Raw genomic sequence first — 19532 nt, forward strand, 5'->3', positions numbered from 1 at the left:
CAGCAACATTTCTCTTGAACAATTGAATGTTTATTTGATGAAAGCAACAGGGAATAATCCCTGGATCAGGGAAGAATTAGTTAAACTTTTGGATGTTTATCAATTAAAAATGACTGCAACATCAACATTTTTAGAGATATTGACAGGAAAACACATAATCATGAGTAACAGCATTAGTTAAGACCAGCAGTACTTAATGTGTTGGTTTACAAACCCACCAATGCTTTATTAAAAGAAAAAGCTTTAAAATAAAATTGAAATGAAGGTTGTAGAGCTCAACATTTTGCAAGTTGTTGCCTGAAAATCAGACAATTATTAACCCTGTTCCACTTAAAACTTAAGCCATTTCCACCCAAATCATTATTTCCTCAAACATTTTTGCTGCATTTTAAGGGTTTAATATATTTTATTACTTTTAATGTTTACTTTTTAAAATATTTAAAACTTGAAATACAATTTCATTTGTAACAATTTGTAACACGACCTGAACATGGTTTTTATGACTAGAGGATCTTCTGATGAGACTGACCCCGTACAGGTTGATCGGGAAATTGCCGCTTAATCTCCGTGAGGTGTGGAGCTGAGCCGGTCCTTTCTCCTACAGTCACCACCGAGCCCATCCCGACAGTGAGTCCTGGTTCAGTCCTGGTTTAGTCCTGGTTCCTGGTTTCAGTCCTGGTTCAGTCCTGAGTTAGTTTGAGTTCAGTGAATTCTGGAATTTCAGTAAACATGTACAGTCACACAACTTGTTTTCAACAAAGTCACATCACACAAATTGTGCAGTTGTCAATACATACTTTGTATTTGAACTTTCCTACATGAATTGTAATTAAAGTACCTAAAACCCCGAGATAAGTCTGTTGCGTTGTCTTCTTTCACGTCCGACAAAGCGATTCTCTTGTGAAACCTCCGTAACCCGAGAGCTTTCCCCTCTGCGGGGGTCGACGGTGGGGCTTTCCCCACGTGTGCGCGCGGGAGTCGCCGGGGGCCCCGCATCCGGTCGAGCCCTGGTTGCTTGTCCCTCTTCTGGCGATTGTCCCCTGGATCAACCGCGACCGCTCTCCTCTTCACCCTGCTCTCTGGAAGTGGAAGCGCCTGATCGGGTGGAGCCGGGCCGGAACCTTCACGCGTCGGTGCATCGGGTTTAATCTTCTGTGCTGCGGCGGCGGGCTTGATCTTCTTGCGGTTCGCTCTGCTCGGGAGTTTGCTTGGGTTTGTGGAATCTTGAGTTTTTGGTTTTGGTTTGCCTCGGCGCGGTGCAGATGCAGTCTTTTCTTTTACTTTCGCAACCTCTTGTTTGGTCTTCAGGGAATTATTGAATTATCTCCTGTAAAAAAGTAAACTTGTATAAACAGGTGCACTATAACTTTCCTGGCACAAGGTCGACTCTGTCCTTTTCTTTAACCTGGAATGTTGCACTGTACGGCATTACAGGCTTCATTCATACTGACACGAAATAAATCTGATACAAGTCACACAGGTGTGCAAAAACATTTACTGAAATCTGATTTGACCTGAAGTGTGAACGTGGCCATAGCGACAAATATTTCAGACTTTATTACAGGTGTTTTTATTTGTCAGTGAATCCACAATTTGACCTCCAAGTTGGCCGTGTTGTGTCTCCTAAGACTATATAGTGGAACTAGGTGTGTCAAATTATCGCGTTAATTGCCATTAATTAATTACAGTCATATTTAGTGAAAAATCTGAAGATTGCATAAAACTTCAGGTTACTCATAAACTGTTAGTGCTGCGCTTTACTTTGTGGAAAGTGTTGTTTACTGTTTACAAGGATTTTTTTTTTTTTATATTTCATACATTTGTTGCTTAGTTGAGAATATTTGATTTAATGTATTAGTATTACCAAGCACTTTGTTCCCATACTGTATCGAAAATGAACCGAACAGTGACCTCAAAACAGAGGTACATACCAAACCATGATTTTTGTGTACCGTTCCACCCCAGTTATGACATCTTTATTGTAATTATAAACGTCTTAACTAAAGCATAAGAACGTTAACTGTACCAGGCTGGAGTTCAGCCTGTGCTTTGTCCTTGGAGGCCAGAGCCAGCTCCAGGGCCATGCTTTCACTGTTCAAGCGGTTCTGCATGGCACTCAGCTCCTCCTAAAAACACTTACACTTGGTTAGGACTTGATTGGGACTCCCTAAAGTCTTGGGGGTTAATGTTCCAGGTCAATCAAAGCTACCGAATGGGCCACAAACCAGGAAGATGTTTGGAAACACGCAATGCCAAGTTCTGGTGTAGTTCCTGACACTGGACTCGCCAACTGACTGAACAAACCCACTGAAGTAAATGTGCAGTAAAATGAAGAGTGCAGACGTATGTGCTGTTTGGAATCATCTGGAATTTGGCGCCTCATCTCTTCTAATCACATGCACCCAGTGCACTCGGAGTTTTGTGTCAGCGGGGAAATGATGAAAACTGAGGGATGGTTGGAACTGTTGATGAGCCGAACAGAACGGAATGCTACAATGACATGGAGATGAAGAAAACTGGAACATGTTCTCATTTTTCCTAGATTTTACTACCACGAACAGAGCCCCCGGAAGTTGTCATCACATGTGTCCAAAAGTCTGGTTTGTGAATAGAGCCTATTTTGTGCTGTACAGTGCTGTTTTTTTTTTTTTTTTTTTTTCCATGGAGAGTGAGTTCATTTTATAATCAGCAGACATAATTACAGAAAATATTAAGGTTCAGAGACGTTTTGTGATCCGTTAAATACAGTTAACCAATACCCTTAAAAAAAAAAAAAGAAGGCCCAGTTAGACAGTCTATCCCAAAACCCCATCTTACCTGTTCCCAGGGGAGGTGCTCGGGGCTTGAGTTGGCATTAGTCTCCTCTAGAATAGCCAACGCTACTCCATAGCTCCCTCAAAGAAAGATTTTCCCCACTTTTTTAACACTGTTGTTGTAGTCAAGACCGCACTAAATTGAGACCAAGACCTGTCGTGTCGGGGACCACAGGGTCACAAGACCAAGACCACGGCCCATTGAGACCAAATCAAGACCAGCTTTGTAATTTTCAACAGTTATTTGGTGTATATATTTTAAATATATATAAATATATATATATATATATATATATATATATATTTTTTTTTTTTTTATTCATCTCCATTTTATCACTGGTCAAGTGAGACCAAGACAAGAGGCTGGTCTCGAGTACGACGACACTACACAACACATTCAATCTTGACTAAAGAAATTCAAATATGTGTGAAAAAATATATATTAAAACCAAAGCTGAGTTTGTTTTCTGTATCACTTCAGGTCTAAAATTTGCTTTGTCTCGTCAAAAAAGTCGAGACCTGGCAGCTCAGATGAACAGGACAACAGTGTGTGGGTTGCCATGGTTGCAGTATGTCAAGTCTCCATCTCCAGACACAAAGTCGAGCTTTTAGGATTCCTGTCAACTACAGTCTCTTCTCTTTCACACGAAAAGAAAACATGAGGATGAGATGTTCACCTGCAGGCGCTTCAGCTCCTTGTCCTTCTTCAGCCTGTGCAGAAACTCCAGGCCGGCCGGCGTCAGCTCATTACCCTTCATCCCCTTTAACATGGACTCTGGATCACTGGACGTGTCTACAACGTTAAATAGATGAAATTACACTTCTATTACCTGCTAACACAGAACACTTAGATGACCATGACCACGTTTACGTGAGGTTTTTGAATTCCAAATTAATTGTTCTAGTTAGGAAATAAAATGTTCCCTTTAAGTTTACATGGAAAACACGTTAAATCGTCTTTATTTAATTCAGTTCAGTGTCTGGGGGTGGGGAAGGTTCTGATTGGACAGAGACACCAAAGTATTTATGTCGACCGGAAGAAAACACACACTTCAGCTGCTACTGGCATTTCTGTCATCTAGGTTTGTCGTGACGTCACGGACACAAACACCATCCAAACTTTTTTCATGGTTGTTCCGATGATAATTCTGGAGAATTCTCTCATCATGCTTTATGTCTGTCAGTTGAGGAGGAGAAGGGAAGAATGTTGGAGAAGAGAGAAGACGACAAAGTGAGTGTGAGGCTGTTCTACCTCAGCCCACTCCCACATCCCGCTCACAAATCCAAAGAGACGTGGAGGAAAGTCCGAAGCCGGGACTGGTGGAGCCAGAATTATTTTTAAGAAGAATAGACATTTACCTGATCCAGGAATAAAATTAATTCAGCTTTAAAATCAGAATAAACCACCCACTTTCTTTGGAATTAATTCCTAATGAAAATTATTATTTGGAATTAAACTAAAGTCTTTACATTTTTACCTCTTAGGACCCAAACTCTTGCATGGCTTTAATGATTTCTCTTATGTTATTTGGGCTGAATGGGACTTGAAGAGTGCAAAAACAAACTATTATATTTTTATATTTATATGTCCACATACGATATATAAAATATTAATTTGATGTTTTAATAATTTTGATGGAACACAATGAAGTCACAACTGAATATTGACTGGCAAAAACTACTAAGTGCTTGAACAACCAACAAATGTGTTTTTTTAATCAGAATTAAATTATTTTTATTCAGAATTAAAGCTCTCAGGTAAACGTGGCACATGTTATGTTTGTTGTTGTGAAACTGAAATCCACTAATGGAATAGGCCCAGATACAAAAAACACTTCTCGTCTCCATGGAGATGCTATTGTCTTGCCTGGAATGTTCCACAGTATATCTCTTATGCATTTTTATTTATTTTTTTCAATCACAGTTGTATATTTCTCAATCATATCAACATGTACTCTTACTTCTGGGGGGGCGCTCTCCACAGATCTGACCTGGAACTTGGAATCATCAGACTCTGTTTCCACACAGACACGTTTAAGAAGGCAACTGGCTGATTTCTAGCTTTTTTTTTTTGCCATAAACTGCCTGTATTAGGCCCAGAAGTGACATCACATTCAAGGAAAAGCACTAACATCTCCATGGCGACAAGCAGTAGATGTCCCAAAAAGTCACTTAATGCACCTTTATGTTCCGTTCAAAAATATAGAAAGTTTATAATGTTGTGCCGTCACTATTGTTGAAAGGAGGAGTCTTGAAGTCAAATGTCATGTTCATGCTTGTAGTTTGGTTTTCTTCATCGTGAATCTATTTTTAAAAAAATTTAAAAAGTCAAATCAAAATCTAAAATTTTATTGCAAAATGTGTGTCGAGTCACTGTACCTGCGCAGGTCGGTGTGGGGATTCACTTTCAATATCCAGGTGCCTGACACAGTCCTGAGACGGAGGAGGTCTGTACCCGAGTAACTGTCGGCCCAGAGGAATAAAGTTTCCTTTGTCATCACTGTACAGAAGATACGAGGGTCTGCTGATGGACATGCTGAGGTGGAGGAACACAAGAGGAACTTATGAGGAACCTAGAAGAACCCTGAGAAGCAGTGTCTTCTTTTCTTCTCTCCTCACGTCTCTGGATGAAGCAGGTGCTCACAATCACAACATGATCACCGTCACCTGGAGCTCAAGGCTGCACTACACTCACTTAACCACAAGAGGGCAGCACAACACATCCAATATTTATAGTTTGGGCATATAAAGGGTGTCCCCAAAAAAATTTAACATAATTTTAAAAGCAATGATCTCGAAAATGACTAAGCCTAGCTCAGTGAAATATAACATTTGAAGTGTTGAACATCATAACTGTTATGAAGACAAGGCTGTATTATAGCATTTATTTAGTTAAGGTGCAGTACCAAGCCTGCCGTTTTGTGAGCATATGATAAGTTTAGTGTTTTCATTATTAGTCTGTGCATCAGAGGTGTGTTGTTGTTTCTTATATCTGTTCATTTTTTTAATGTGCGTCCATGAGACAGGTGAGTATTTTGCCATGTTAAATTAGGGTGTTTGATGAGAAAACTGAGTGTTCAAAGTTGTTTTATGTTATTTATGAAATTATTACACATGTTAGCTTCAATGCTAAATTTCACTAAGCTACTCCTCGTTTTATGTGTGTTTTATCATATTATTTAATTCGTGTTATTCTGGTCTTTTGTGCTTCAGGCAGCTTTATGTACGGAAGCCCTGAGAGGCAAGAGAAAAAAAAAAAAAAAGAGGCAGATCATTTGGGCTCTATTTTCTAAGTGATTTTTTTTTTTCACCAACTCAAAAAAAATAAAAAATTCTACAAAAATAAAATAAAATTCTAAAAAAATATATATATTTTTTTTCTCATTTTTATTTTTATTTTTTTCTCTTGTGTGTGTTTTTTTGTTTTTTGTTTTTTTCTCAGAGCCTAAGTTTTCCTGGTGTATTCAGCTCCGTCAAGCCGCCACAGATTTGGCTTATGGCGTTAGGTTCTGGGTTGGGACGTGGGAGACCGGGATTCGAAACTCACCTGGTCCAGGTTGTGTGTTTTTATTCTAGCTGAATACAGTCTTTTCATGAGTTTTATGTTTAATGTTCTCTTTTATGAGTAATATGAGAAGATCGATGCATCACTGATCCGCTGTCATTCTGTGAGAGCGACAGTGGGGATCACTGCTCCAGGCTGGAAGACAGAACGCCGCACTGTCTCTGGTTTTAGCGGGACTGAGGTGCACCCTGACCCGAACAGATATAAAAGGACCAGGACTGAACCAGGACTGTTGGGAGGGGCCCAGAGGTGCATCTGTCGTAGACCGTTGGATGATCGCAGCGTCTCTCTCGCTCTTGCTCTCTCTCGCTCTCTCTCTCTCAAATCCCATCGCAACGAGAACGCGCAAAATCCAAAATGTCTGCTCCCGGGAAACACGGCCGCTCTACGTGTCAGGGCGCACCTCAGTCCCGCTAAAACCAGAGGCAGTGGAGCAGAGCGAATGGGGAGCGACGTGCGCATGGCTGAATGCGACAGGACGACATGCAACTATGTCCACGGTCGCCCCCGGCACGAACAGCAGTATCCCAGTAACCCACACCCAAGGCCTGGCTCATATTTACTACTGCTAAAATGAATGGAAGTCAATGGAAGGCGATGGGTGACCTCGACGAGATGGCGAATGACGAGCGCGTCAGTGCCCGTCACTCACCAATGACCCCACGGTGACGTGGGGAAGGTCGAGAGCTTTCAAAAAACGTATAATATGTTGTTCTAATGTTTTCGGATATATTGTTTTTGCTCGAATTATTATTAGGCCCGAGCGCGTAGGGCCTATTGTTACTGTTCAGCAGTGCGAAGCGCTCTCCCCTTTCCAAACACACTCTCACACTCACATGTCAGTGACTGGTGCCCGCTGACATGGCACGGTGGCATTGCCCGTGGGCCGCGACAGCGGCCTAATTGTTATTGTTCACTCAAAACGTAGGGCGCAATTGACATCATGCACGAAGTGCACAATGTCAAGTGCGCCCGCGAAAACAGAGCGCGAAGCGCTCTCCCCTTATCAAACACTCAGTGCCACTCAATAGTGACACTCATGGCATCCAGTAGTATAGACTGGCATTGCCCGTGGGCTGTGTCAGTGGCATAATTGTAATTCTTCACACCAAAACGTCTCCTGATTTCTCTGGCCTCCCTGATCCAGAGTTTGAACTTGTTGTTTTCCAATCCAATGACCCGAGCTCCGTCCTGATCCAGAATGTGATTATTTATTTTACAATGTCTGATTTGGTGGATTTTAGGTTTTCCTGTTCTTCTTTGTCTTTTCTTGTTCTGGTGAGTCTCCCTGACGTTTCCTTTTCACATTCCTTTTGTTGTTCCTTTTTTCGGATGTGCAATGCCCAGTCAGTTTCCTCTGTGTGTGATTTATTGCATGATTTGCATTGAATTTTATATATGACGCTGCATTTTTGTTCTTGTGGGATTTTATCTTTGGGGTGTACCAGCTGTTGGTGGAATGTGAATGGTTTGCTTCTGTTGTGTTTTTTCATGTCTCTCTGGATGGTTTGGTTGTTCCTCTGATGTTCTGTAGTGTGACTATGTTCTTGTCCTGCTGCCCTGTGTTGGATTGTTGTGTTTTTTTTCGGGGTTTGTTGGTTTTATTGATAACTTGTTGTTTATGGTCCAGCTGGGATATTGACATTGTTTGAGTGTTTGTGTGACGTGTCTCTCCTCTTCCTCCCTGTCGGTCTGTGATAATAATAATAATAATGTTCTTACTACTCAAAGTTTGTGTGCAGTGGGATGTTGGGATGTCCAGAGCAGATATTGGTCAGTGTGTGTGGGTTTCCGGTATATTGTGATTTTAATGCTGCCGTCTGCGATGTGTTGGATTTTAATGTCCAGAAAAGATATGGCTCCGTCTTTCTCCTCCTCATGTGTAAACTGAATGTTTCCTCTGTCGTCTTGTGTGTTCAGATGGTCCGTGAGTTTTTGTGTGTGTCCTTGCTGTATTTTTTCCAGGATGTCATCTACGTAGCGTTTCCAGAAGGTTAAACGGCATTGTGCTGGTGCGATGTTGAAAGCTTTTTGTTCCAAGTCCTCCATGAAAAAACTGCTCATTATTGCAGACAGTGGATCTCCCATAGAGAACCCCTTTCTGTGTGTAAATTATGCTGTTGTATTGGAAATATGTAGATCTGTCCACAAAGTGTAATAGTTGTATGATGTCACTGACTGTTAGATTTGTGCGTTTTTTTTTTTGAGTGTTTTGTTTTCTGAGTTTATCCTTTACTATATGTAGTGTGACATCCACGGGTGTTCCCCCTCCCCCAGACAACAACTCAGCAGCATCATCACCTCCCCCTCCCCAGAGAACAAGTCAGAACCACCTCCCCCTCCCCCAGAGAACAAGTCAGCATCAGCACCTTCCCCTCCCCCAGAGAACAAGTCAGCAGCACCACCTCCCCCAGAGAATGAGTCAGCAACACCACCACCACCTCCCCCAGCGCCACCAGCACACCCATCACCTCCGCTGCCCACAGACCAGCCTGGAGTCCCCCTTGCTACATCTACTCCATCAACGGACTCTTCACTGTCCTTCTCCTCCCCACCTTCACCCATGGCACTGCCCAACCATCTAGAAAGCCTCATCAGATCGGGAATCAAGATGGTTCCTCTCACACCTAACATAGCACGGTCAAGGGTTATGTTGAACTCTCCCCCATACAAAACTGTGCCTGTTTCACCACCAGAGACTCTCTCAGCTCTCCCCTCTAATTTTTCACCCAAACCTCCCCCTACTCCACCTCCTCGGTCCTTACCAGGCCCCTCACCCAAACCTCCCCGTATTCCACCTCCTCGGCCACCTCCTCGGCCCTCACCTGGTCCCTCACCTGGTCACTTACCCAAACTCTCCCCTGCTCGCCCTCCCCCGCCTTTCCCCAGAGCTGTTATCACCAAGAGCTGGACGCACAGGGCCTCTGCTGTCCCAGGACATACAGTCATGATAAAGGTAATATCAGGCTGGGGCCCTGCGATGGAGCTATAGCTCCAGTTACAACACGTAGACGGATTAAAAGAAGGACAGTTAGACTGTCTAATCAGAGACATTTAGTTCACGTTCCCTGTAAGAAGATAACATCCAGTCCTACTGAAACTAATCAGAAACTTGCTGTGCTCAATGTCAGATCTTTATGTAACAAATCATTTCTAATTCATGATTTTATTTCTTCTTTTAATCTTGACTTTATGTTTTTAATGTTTTTAACTGAAACATGGCTTGACAAAAACACAGGTCATGCAGTGCTCGTGGAATCAACCCCTCCCAACTTCAAATTTGAATCTGAAACACGAGCAAATAAAAAGGGTGGAGGAGTGTGTGCATTTTTTAGAGATCATTTGGTTACACACAGGTTGTCATTTGGGGTGTTTTCATCATTTGAGTATGTTTCCTTCAAAATGGAGCTAAAACAATCACCGTCCAGACTCTACATAGTCATATACAAACCTCCTCAGCACTGTCAAAGTTTTATTGATGATTTTACTGAGATGCTTTCAGTTGTTTGCACAGACTTTGATGGTTTAGTCATTACAGGTGATTTTAATGTACATGTGGATAATGTGTGTGACAAAAATGCCAAAGAGCTTAGTGTTGTCCTTGAAACTTTTGGTCTGACTCAGCATGTCAGTGAGCCCACTCACAACAGAGGACACACTCTGGACCTGCTCATTACAAAGGGTGTAAATATTTCAAATGTCAGTGTGGTTGATGTTGCTCTGTCTGATCATTTCTGTGTCTTCTTTGACCGTCTGTTATTCCCAAACCACCGGCTGCTCCTACAGTTGTTCGAAGGAGACACATAAATGATAACACAGGTGCACTGTTCATGGAAATGATACATTTTGAAATTGCCTCATGTTCTAATGTTGATGATGTGTTGAACTCTGTGACTTTGAGTGTTTTGAATGTTCTGGATGCCATCGCCCCGATAAAGGTTAAAGTGGTTAAAGAGGCAAAAAGCTCCGTGGAGGAATGATGACTCAGTCAGGGCACAGAAAAGGGAGTGACGGAAGTCAAACCTCCAGGTTCATTATGAGATTTACAGAGGAACAATGCATATGTACAACTACACTTTGAGTAAAACAAGAGAGAAGTATTTTTCGGACATTATTGGTAATTGCAGTAACAACTCTCGTGTCCTGTTTGCAACAGTGAACAGATTAACAAACCCTCCAGCTCCACTGCCACTAGAACTAATTTCCACATCTAAATGTAATGAGTTTGCAGTTTTCTTTAATGACAAAGTTCAGGGCATCAAAAATGCATCAATTCCACAACACAAATAACAAGCATGAAACCACAGAGACACTTAGAGCTGAATCACTTTGCACCTGTAACTGACAAAACTGTTTTAGAGATCGTTACCAGTCTGAGTTCATCTACTTGCTGCCTGGACATGTTACCCACTAGATTTCTAAAGTCCGTCCTCAACAGTTTTACTTTCACCACTCACTCACATAGTTAACATGTCACTTCAATCTGGAACATTCCCAAATGCGTTGAAAACTGCGGTCATTAAGCCTCTCCTAAAGAAGAGCAGTCTTGATGCCACAGTACTGAACAATTTCAGACCCATCTCAAATCTGCCGTTTTTTGGCAAAGTCCTTGAAAAAGCTGTTTACCAACAGCTTACGAACTTTCTCCAAATGAACAACTCCTTTGATGTTTTCCAGTCAGGTTTTAGAGCCTCCACAGCACTGAGACTGCTCTTATCAAGGTGACAAATGACATCCGCCTGAACACTGATGCAGGCAAAGTCTCAGTCTTGATCCTGTTAGATCTGAGTGCTGCTTTTGACACTGTCGATCATGGATCCTCTTACAGAGACTAGAGGACTGGGTGGGCATCTCTGGTACTGTACTAAACTGGTTCAAGTCCTATCTAGAAGACAGGAAGTATTTTGTTGAAATTGGAAACTGTGTCTCAGATGACATGGCCCTGACCTGTGGGGTGCCTCAGGGGTCAATCCTGGGCCCCCTGTTGTTCAATCTCTACATGCTGCCATTAGGCCAGTTAATAAGCAGCAATAACGTGTCGTACCACAATTATGCAGACGACACTCAGATCTACGTCTCTCTGCAGCAGGAGACTCTGGACCAGTGGAGTCACTTGGTCACTGCATCCAACAGATCAGTGTGTGGATGCAAAACAACTTTCTCCAGCTAAACTCTGACAAGACTGAAGTCATAGTGTTTGGTCCACAGAAACAAAGGGACAGTGTCAGCAGTCACCTCCAGTCTCTCGCTCTAAAACCTTCAAATCAGGCAAGAAATCTAGGGGTAATAATGGACTCAGACTTGAACTTTAACAGTCACATAAAATCAATAACATCTGCAGCTTTTACCATCTAAAAAACATAGCAAAAATCAAAGGTTTACTGTCTAAATCAGACTTGGAGAAATTTATCCATGCATTTGTCTCCAGTAGGTTAGACTACTGTAATGTTCTGCTCACTGGTCTCTCCAAACGAGCTGTGAGACGCTGCAGAACATCCAGAACGCTGCAGCTCGGGTCCTTACTCGAACTAGGAAGTACGAGCACATAAGTCCTGTGCTCAGGTCTCTGCTCTGGCTTCCTGTGCCTCAGAGAATAGACTTTAAAGCAGCTCTGCTTGTGTACAAGTCTCTCCATGGCCGAGCACCAAAGTACATCTGTGACATGTTAGTGTCATATGAACATCTCACACTCTGAGGAGCTCAGGGACGACCTCCTGCTGGTGCCAGAGTCACGACTAAACAAGGGGAGTCAGCGTTTCAGGTTCATGCAGCTAAAACCTGGAACAGTCTGAACATGTGAGACAGACTCTTCTGTGACGCTGTTTAAATCCAGACTCTAAACATTTCTGTTTAACTGTGCAAATAACTGAAAGGTTTTCATTCCGCACTCTTCTCTCCAATTTATGTCTCTCTTTTTTAATTTTAATCTTCATGATTATTTATGTTTTGATTTGTTTTTATTATGATTTTAATGTATTTCTTATTCTGTAAAGCACTTTGAATTACTTTGTGTACGAACTTGTGCTGTACAAATAAACTTGCCTTGCCTTGCCTTTAGTGAAAAGTGAGATGACGTCGTGTGAGATGAGTATTTCGTCCGGTGCTACTGTAATGTTTTTTAGTTCCTGTGCCAGTTGCCCGCAGGAAGTAACAACAACTGACATACGACACGTCACCACCAACACCGGGGACAGTTCTGAAGATGCAGCAGCAGTTGTAACATGTCAACAAGGTAAACACACTTTACTGTTTTGTCTTTAAAAAGAACCCAAGAAGTTAAAGTACAGGAGAAGACAAAATGAACATTTTTGGCTTCACAGTTGTTTCTTTTCATCATTTACTCACCTGAAGTTGTGTTTATTGTAACAGCATAGACCTGACTCAACTCTCACAGATTCAACATCATTTCCACAGAAACTTTCGTACTGAAATTCATGAAAATGAAATTGACACAAAGAAACAGAAGCTTATGTGTGAAATCTCCAGTCAGATTTATTCATGGAGCACATGTTCTAAACAGAACTATCACAGACTACAGCTGTAAAATATGTTCTAAGGTTCTCCACAGCAGAGGGTTCTAAGGTTCTCCACAGCAGAGGGTTCTAAGGTTCTCCACAGCAGAGGGTTCTAAGGTTCTCCATAACAGAGCACATTGAGGGTCTGGCTGCAGTCGCTGGGTTCTATGAGCGGGTCTGATCCTGGGGTTTCATTGAGGACCAGAGCTCCACAGTGAAGTCCAGACTCAGGACACACAGGAAGAGAAGACAGAGAGACAGCGCCCCCATCTGACCAGAACCAAGAACCACCCAGGAACCGCAGACCCACCCACACCTGAGGACACAGGACATGTGTTAGACCTTCTGTCCCTCACTGAGGACACAGGACATGTGTTAGACCTTCTGTCCCTCACTGAGGACACACAGGTATAGCGCCCCCTGTACCTTGCTGGTGGTGGCGTTGTGGGCGTGGCTCAGGACGTACTGCAGCTCGTCAGGCTCCAACCTGAGCATCCTGTAGGAAGAGCTGTAGGACACAGAAACAGACACATCATCACCTGCCAAACACCTGTCTCACTCCTGCGCCTGTCTCACTCCTGCGCCTGTCTCACACCTGCGCCTGTCTCACACCTGCGCCTGTCTCACACCTGCGCCTGTCTCACTCCTGCGCCTGTCTCACACCTGCGCCTGTCTCACTCCTGCGCCTGTCTCACACCTGCGCCTGTCTCACACCTGCGCCTGTCTCACTCCTGCGCCTGTCTCACTCCTGCGCCTGTCTCACACCTGCAGACCATATACGACCATATATACATTATATACAGTCATACACATTAACCGCGTCTCTCAGAAGGCTTCAGCATCTTTGCTTCTCTCTCTCTTTTTACCGTCTCCAACAGTAAAAATACATCTGAGTGTTTTGCATTAGGTCATTGTTTTTGTCAGGTAGAACCAGAGGGAGGACCCACAGTGCAGGACTGCTTTAAAATATTTAAAAACAAATCCAAATAAGTCCAAAAATAGAAACTAAACTGCCATGAAAGAAAAAGACACTGACAAAGACACAAACAACGGCAAATACAATGGACCAACAAAGGGCAGAGAAGAACATCGGGTGTAAAAACACAAAAACACAGGTGAAACACATTAGGGCGGGGAAATCAATCAACAAACAGGAAGTAAAACTCAAACTACAAGCAGACAGGACTAATATCAAAATAAAACACCAAGGGCACACAACACTAAAGGAAAAAATCCACCAAAATAAGCAAAAAACAACAACAACAAAACATGAACCATGACAGTTTTACATTCACATCACTTGTACTTTGCCAGTTCCTCCAGGTTTGAATCACCTTTTTTTCTACTGAAAACAACACAAATAGGGTTTTTTTGTTTGTTTGTTTTTTGTGAAGCTGAGGCTCTGATTTTTTATTTTTTTTGGAGGATAAGCTTTGGAGCTTTAGAGCAGCACACACCTGTGGCTGGAGGGCGTGAGGTTCCTGCAGGTCTCCAGAGCTTCCTCCCAGGCCAGAAGCTCCTGCACCAGGACCACATTGTGTCCGTAGCACAGAACAGGGAAGGCCTCAGAGCAGCTGTGCTCTGACCTGGACTTCGACTGAGACGACACAGCGAAGCACACGTCTGAAGATGGGTCAGGAGCAGGACCTGAAACATCACACACGGGTCAGGACCAGGACCTGAAACATCACATCACACACAGAACTTCAACATCATTGGAATTAAGTTTGACCAAAAGGCCAAAACGTCACTGATAATACTTCCCTGACTCCTCCCCCTCTCCCCTGACACCTCCCCCTTTCCCCTGACTCCTCCCCCTCTCCCCTGACTCCTCCCCCTCTCACTTTGGGCCGTGGTCCTGTAGTCTGAGTGGATCCACACGGGGAAGTTTCGGGTGTAGACTGAAGCCCCTGTGAGCCTGAACATGTAGCTGAGGTGATGATCTGTGCAGAACTTCAGACCTTCAGACCAGGATTTAGTCTCAGGGATGAAATGGAAAAACGGCCACGTCCAGTCCTGACAGAAAACGAAATGCTTCTCACCACATTCATCACCGTGTGCCCTGAGGAGAGAGAGAGGTACAGAGGAGGACAGTGTGTATGTGGTACAGAGGAGGACAGTGTGTGTGTGGTGCAGAGGACAGTGTGTGTGTGGTGCAGAGGAGGACAGTGTGTGTGTGGTACAGAGGAGGACAGTGTGTGTGTGGTACAGAGGAGGACAGTGTGTGTGTGGTACAGAGGAGGACAGTGTGTGTGTGGTACAGAGGACAGTGTGTGTGTGGTACAGAGGAGGACAGTGTGTGTGTGGTACAGAGGAGGACAGTGTGTGTGTGGTACAGAGGAGGACAGTGTGTATGTGGTGCAGAGGACAGTGTGTGTGGTACAGAGGACAGTGTGTGTGGTGTGTGTGTGTGTGACAGAGGAGGACAGTGTGTATGTGTGTGTGCAGAGGAGGACAGTGTGTGTGGTGCAGGAGTGAGGACAGTGTGTGTGTGGTGCAGAGGACAGTGTGTGTGTGTGTGTGTCAGAGGAGGACAGTGTGTGTGTGGTGGTACAGAGGAGGACAGTGTGTATGTGGTGTGGTGCAGAGGACAGTGTGTGTGTGTGGTGCAGAGGAGGACAGTGTGTATGTGGTGCAGAGGACAGTGTGTGTGATGTGGTGCAGAGGAGGACAGTGTGTGTGTGGTACAGAGGAGGACAGTGTGTGTGTGGTACAGAGGAGGAGGACAGTGTGTATGTGGTGCAGAGGACAGAGGACAGTGTGTGTGTGGTACAGAGGACAGTGACAGTGTGTGTGTGGTGCAGAGGACAGTGTGTGTGTGGTGCAGAGGACAGTGTGTGTGTGGTGCAGAGGACAGTGTGTGTGTGTGGTACAGAGGAGGACAGTGTGTGTGTGGTACAGAGGAGGACAGTGTGTGTGTGGTACAGAGGAGGACAGTGTGTGTGTGTACAGTGTGTCAGAGGACAGTGTGTGTGTGTGGTGCAGAGGAGGACAGTGTGTGTGTGGTGCAGAGGACAGTGTGTGTGTGGTGCAGAGGAGGAGTGACAGTGTGTGTGTGGTGTGCAGAGGAGGACAGTGTGTGTGTGGTGCAGAGGAGGACAGTGTGTATGTGGTGCAGAGGACAGTGTGTGTGTGGTACAGAGGAGGACAGTGTGTGTGTGGTGCAGAGCAGAGGACAGTGTGTGTGTGGTGCAGAGGAGGACAGTGTGTGTGTGGTGCAGAGGAGGACAGTGTGTGTGTGGTGCAGAGGAGGACAGTGTGTGTGTGGTGCAGAGGACAGTGTGTGTGTGGTACAGAGGAGGACAGTGTGTGTGTGGTGCAGAGGAGGACAGTGTGTGTGTGGTGTGTGTGTACAGAGGAGGACAGTGTGTGTGTGGTGCAGAGGAGGACAGTGTGTGTGTGGTGCAGAGGAGGACAGTGGTGTGTGTGGTGCAGAGGAGACAGTGTGTGTTGTGGTGCAGAGGACAGTGTGTGTGTGGTACAGAGGAGGACAGTGTGTGTGTGGTGCAGAGGAGGACAGTGTGTGTGTGGTGCAGAGGAGGACAGTGTGTGTGTGGTACAGAGGAGGACATTGGAGATGCTGAGGTCACAGCTTCATCACAGGAGGTGAGTTTAGGGTTTAGGGTTTAGGGTTTAGGGTTTAGGGTTTAGGGTTTAGGGTTTAGAGACCAGGGGCGTCCAAACCTTTTTCATCAAGGGCCACATATCTAAACCCAGATGAAGCAGAGGCTGATCGAGGGCTGTAGACTGGTGCTCAGTCCAGGGAATAATTGAATCTGTGCATGTTTAACATGTTAGAATGAACCATCAGTCTGTATTCACGCTAAGATCCTTAAAACCAAACACTAAATATTACACATTTGCTTTATCAAGGTAGATTTTCAAAAAACTTGCAGTAAAAAATATTTTTTTAATTGATGTAAGGTAATTTGGGCCAATTCACCTGGAAGTCTGAGGGCCAAGAAAAATTTGTCTGAGGGCCACATTTGGTCCCCGGGCCATAGTTTGGACATGCCTGGTTTAGACTTTAGGGTTTAGGGTTTAGTCCAATGAGGTTCATTTGGTCTTCTGATATTTTATGTTCTTCGGTTCTTTTTTTAGACCCAGAGTTTGTTTTCCTCCTCACAGTTTCTTCCTCAGAGTCTCGTGATGTTGCTGTGACGTGTCGCTCAGCTGATTTAAACTGGTGTCATCCTGTCTTCCTACTGGAGGAGTGAGGACAACAGCGCCACCTGCAGTCCCACTTTCTCAGGACAGAATCTCAGGTGTGTGACAGTAAAAAAGCCCCTCGTCCTGGTTTATTGTCCCGTGGGTACGTTTCTGGATTTCGATTGGCTCGTTAATAAAACGGGGTTTGTTGTCTTCTGTCCCAATGATTTCTATAAACCGATGATGATGATAAACCTGCCTCCACCAAGAGGAAGACAACGGCAAAACCTGTTTAAATCAGCGAAGCGACACGTTACAGAAACATCACGAGACTCTGAGGAAGAGCACAGGGAGCAGAACAAACTGTCAGGAGGAAAACAAACTCTGGGTCTGAAAAAAGAACCAAAGAACATAATTTATGGTTTAGGGTTTAGGTTATTATCTGATCCATACCTCACTTCTGAGTACACGAGTTTCCCACAGGCCTCTCCGCTCTCAGGTTCATCTTGGACAAACACATATTGTTTCCACCACCAGTCCGGGTCCCCGCCGCCCGACCCTCCGCCGCCCGACCCGCCGCTGCTCTGTGAAGGAGCTGGAGTCGACATAGACACATTGCTCATGCCGTCTACATTACTCCCATAGACCCACTCCCAGTCTGTCCCCGTCTTCTTCAGGCCGAACCAAGCGCTGTAGGAGTTCATGTTCATCCCAGAAATGTCGCTGTCCGTCCGCACTGTGGCCAGAAAAGCATCGTGTTCCCTAAAAGACAACAGAAGTTACTGTTGTGGAACAAATTGTGTATTTCTTGATGATAAATATTTAATCCATTTGCGAAGCCCGATGAGTTTTTGGAACACAGACAAAGGTTTATTCAGATAGTTCCAGCAGACATGGACAGAGCCTTTGCCTGAGACCCACAGCCTCCCCTCAGTCTCCTCTCTCCAGAGCATCTCCCCCCGAGTGTCTCCTCCAGAGCATCTGAGCTCTGAGTATTTACACAGAAATACAAGTTATTCATATCAAAACAGAATGACTGTTGTTTCACAGACTGGTGTTAAATTTCCATCTGAGGACAGCAAAGACAACACAGAGTTTCTTGGGGGTGGGGACATGTGTGTCTGCTGAACCTTTACACAAGTTAATGATGCTCTGGTCTAAAGTAGAAATCACATTCATTTACACAAAGATGGATTGAGTGAAATCTTTCCACAATATCCACAATATACATTTCCAAAGCCAAAGAAACAGACCACAGACTGAACTGACGTGTTCTGAGTGTGACGTCACCCACAGCGTTCAGCCCCAAATGAAGCTCATCCAGGTCTAATCTGGAGCCCACTTTCATGTTTGGAATTCTGACCATGAGTATCATAGCAACCGAAGAGCCAAGTCATTCTCAGCAATGCTGTCAATCAAACCTGCTGCAACAGACGCCTGATTGGTCGATTATTAATATGTATGGCCAGATTTGGGGACCAACATCTGAAGGTCGGAGTGAGGATCCTGACAGCAGCAGTTACAGAGAGACAGAGCGCTTTTACATAGAAAAGTGAATTGGAACCTGAGCCGATGGAGCCCAATCACGCCCACGAGCACTTCCTGGAGTGGAGCAACTCTGTCCAGAGACAAGTACAGACTATGATCTATGGAGCACAGTCGAAGATTGTACCTCCTGCAGAACTTATGGGCCTCCTCCCATGTTCTGGGTCTGCGGTTGTACCAGTACCACCTCCTGATGACAGAAGACTGCACTGGACCTGAGCCGAGCCAGAGGAAGAGGAGGAAGAGGAGGAAGAGGAGAGGCTGCTGCTCCATCACCTGCTCACAGAAAACACAGAGAAGAGACGTTTACGCTGAGTTCACAGCATCAAAACGGCACCAAACACGTCTCGAGAACCGCTCCTTTCTAACCCAAACGGACACGTGGCCAAAAAAGATTTACAATTATGAGTTTTTATCATATTATTTCAAAAACGACCTTCAGTTACAGATGTGAAATTTTAATCAAGTTTAAACTAGAATGAGATTTTCTGTACAATGTCAGCTGTGAAACTGCACCATAACCTGCTTTACCAGTGAGAAAACTTCTAACTTTCTTCAGTTTCAGAATTATCCAGATTATCACGATTTTTCCAAATCTCTTTGATTAAACCACAAACGTCCAGACCCACATTCCTCATAGACTTTAAACCCAACGCCCCTGAAAACCAGAACAGAACCAAAACAAAACCAGAACAGAACCAAAACAAAACAGAACCAAAACAAAACAGAAAAGAACCAAAACAAAACCAGAACCAAAACAAAACAGAAAAGAACCAAAACAAAACAGAACAGTTCGTCGTCGTGTTCTCCCCTTGGTTCTCCCCTTGGTTCTCCCCTTGGTTCTGTTTGGAGCAGATTGGTCGGGTCTCCTCTGTCTGAAGTGACCCCGACCTGTCTGAGGCTCTGAGGTGGACCTGGGGGAACCTCCCAAAGACCTCCTGTCCT

At 44.3% G+C, this 19532-nt stretch overlaps 1 protein-coding gene and 1 long non-coding RNA gene across 2 annotated transcripts in view; both read right to left on the reverse strand.

Annotated features, from left to right (window-relative positions):
- Window positions 1-1002: 1002 nt before the first annotated feature.
- On the reverse strand, window positions 1003-5493 carry LOC129409834 (uncharacterized). The gene is made up of 4 exons (XR_008632607.1): window positions 5193-5493; window positions 4995-5117; window positions 3491-3606; window positions 1003-1327 (listed from the first exon to the last, which is right to left on the reverse strand). It is a non-coding gene; the product is annotated as an uncharacterized LOC129409834 (long non-coding RNA).
- A 7490-nt stretch (window positions 5494-12983) lies between these two features.
- LOC110170842 (uncharacterized) overlaps window positions 12984-19532 on the reverse strand; it is a 7537-nt gene continuing 988 nt past the window's right edge. Inside the window, exons 2-8 of the mRNA XM_055156763.1 lie at window positions 19378-19530; window positions 18607-18802; window positions 17496-17804; window positions 14738-14955; window positions 14351-14540; window positions 13320-13401; window positions 12984-13209 (exon numbers count right to left, since the gene is read on the reverse strand). Of these exons, the coding sequence (XP_055012738.1) occupies window positions 13006-13209; window positions 13320-13401; window positions 14351-14540; window positions 14738-14955; window positions 17496-17804; window positions 18607-18802; window positions 19378-19530 (1352 nt within the window). The 3' untranslated portion in view covers window positions 12984-13005. The remainder of the gene's footprint in view (window positions 13210-13319; window positions 13402-14350; window positions 14541-14737; window positions 14956-17495; window positions 17805-18606; window positions 18803-19377; window positions 19531-19532) is intronic.

The sequence above is a fragment of the Boleophthalmus pectinirostris genome, unplaced genomic scaffold (genome assembly GCF_026225935.1).
Source record: "Boleophthalmus pectinirostris isolate CB_2022bp ecotype Guang Dong unplaced genomic scaffold, ASM2622593v1 HiC_scaffold_20, whole genome shotgun sequence".
Lineage (NCBI taxonomy): Eukaryota > Metazoa > Chordata > Actinopteri > Gobiiformes > Gobiidae > Boleophthalmus > Boleophthalmus pectinirostris.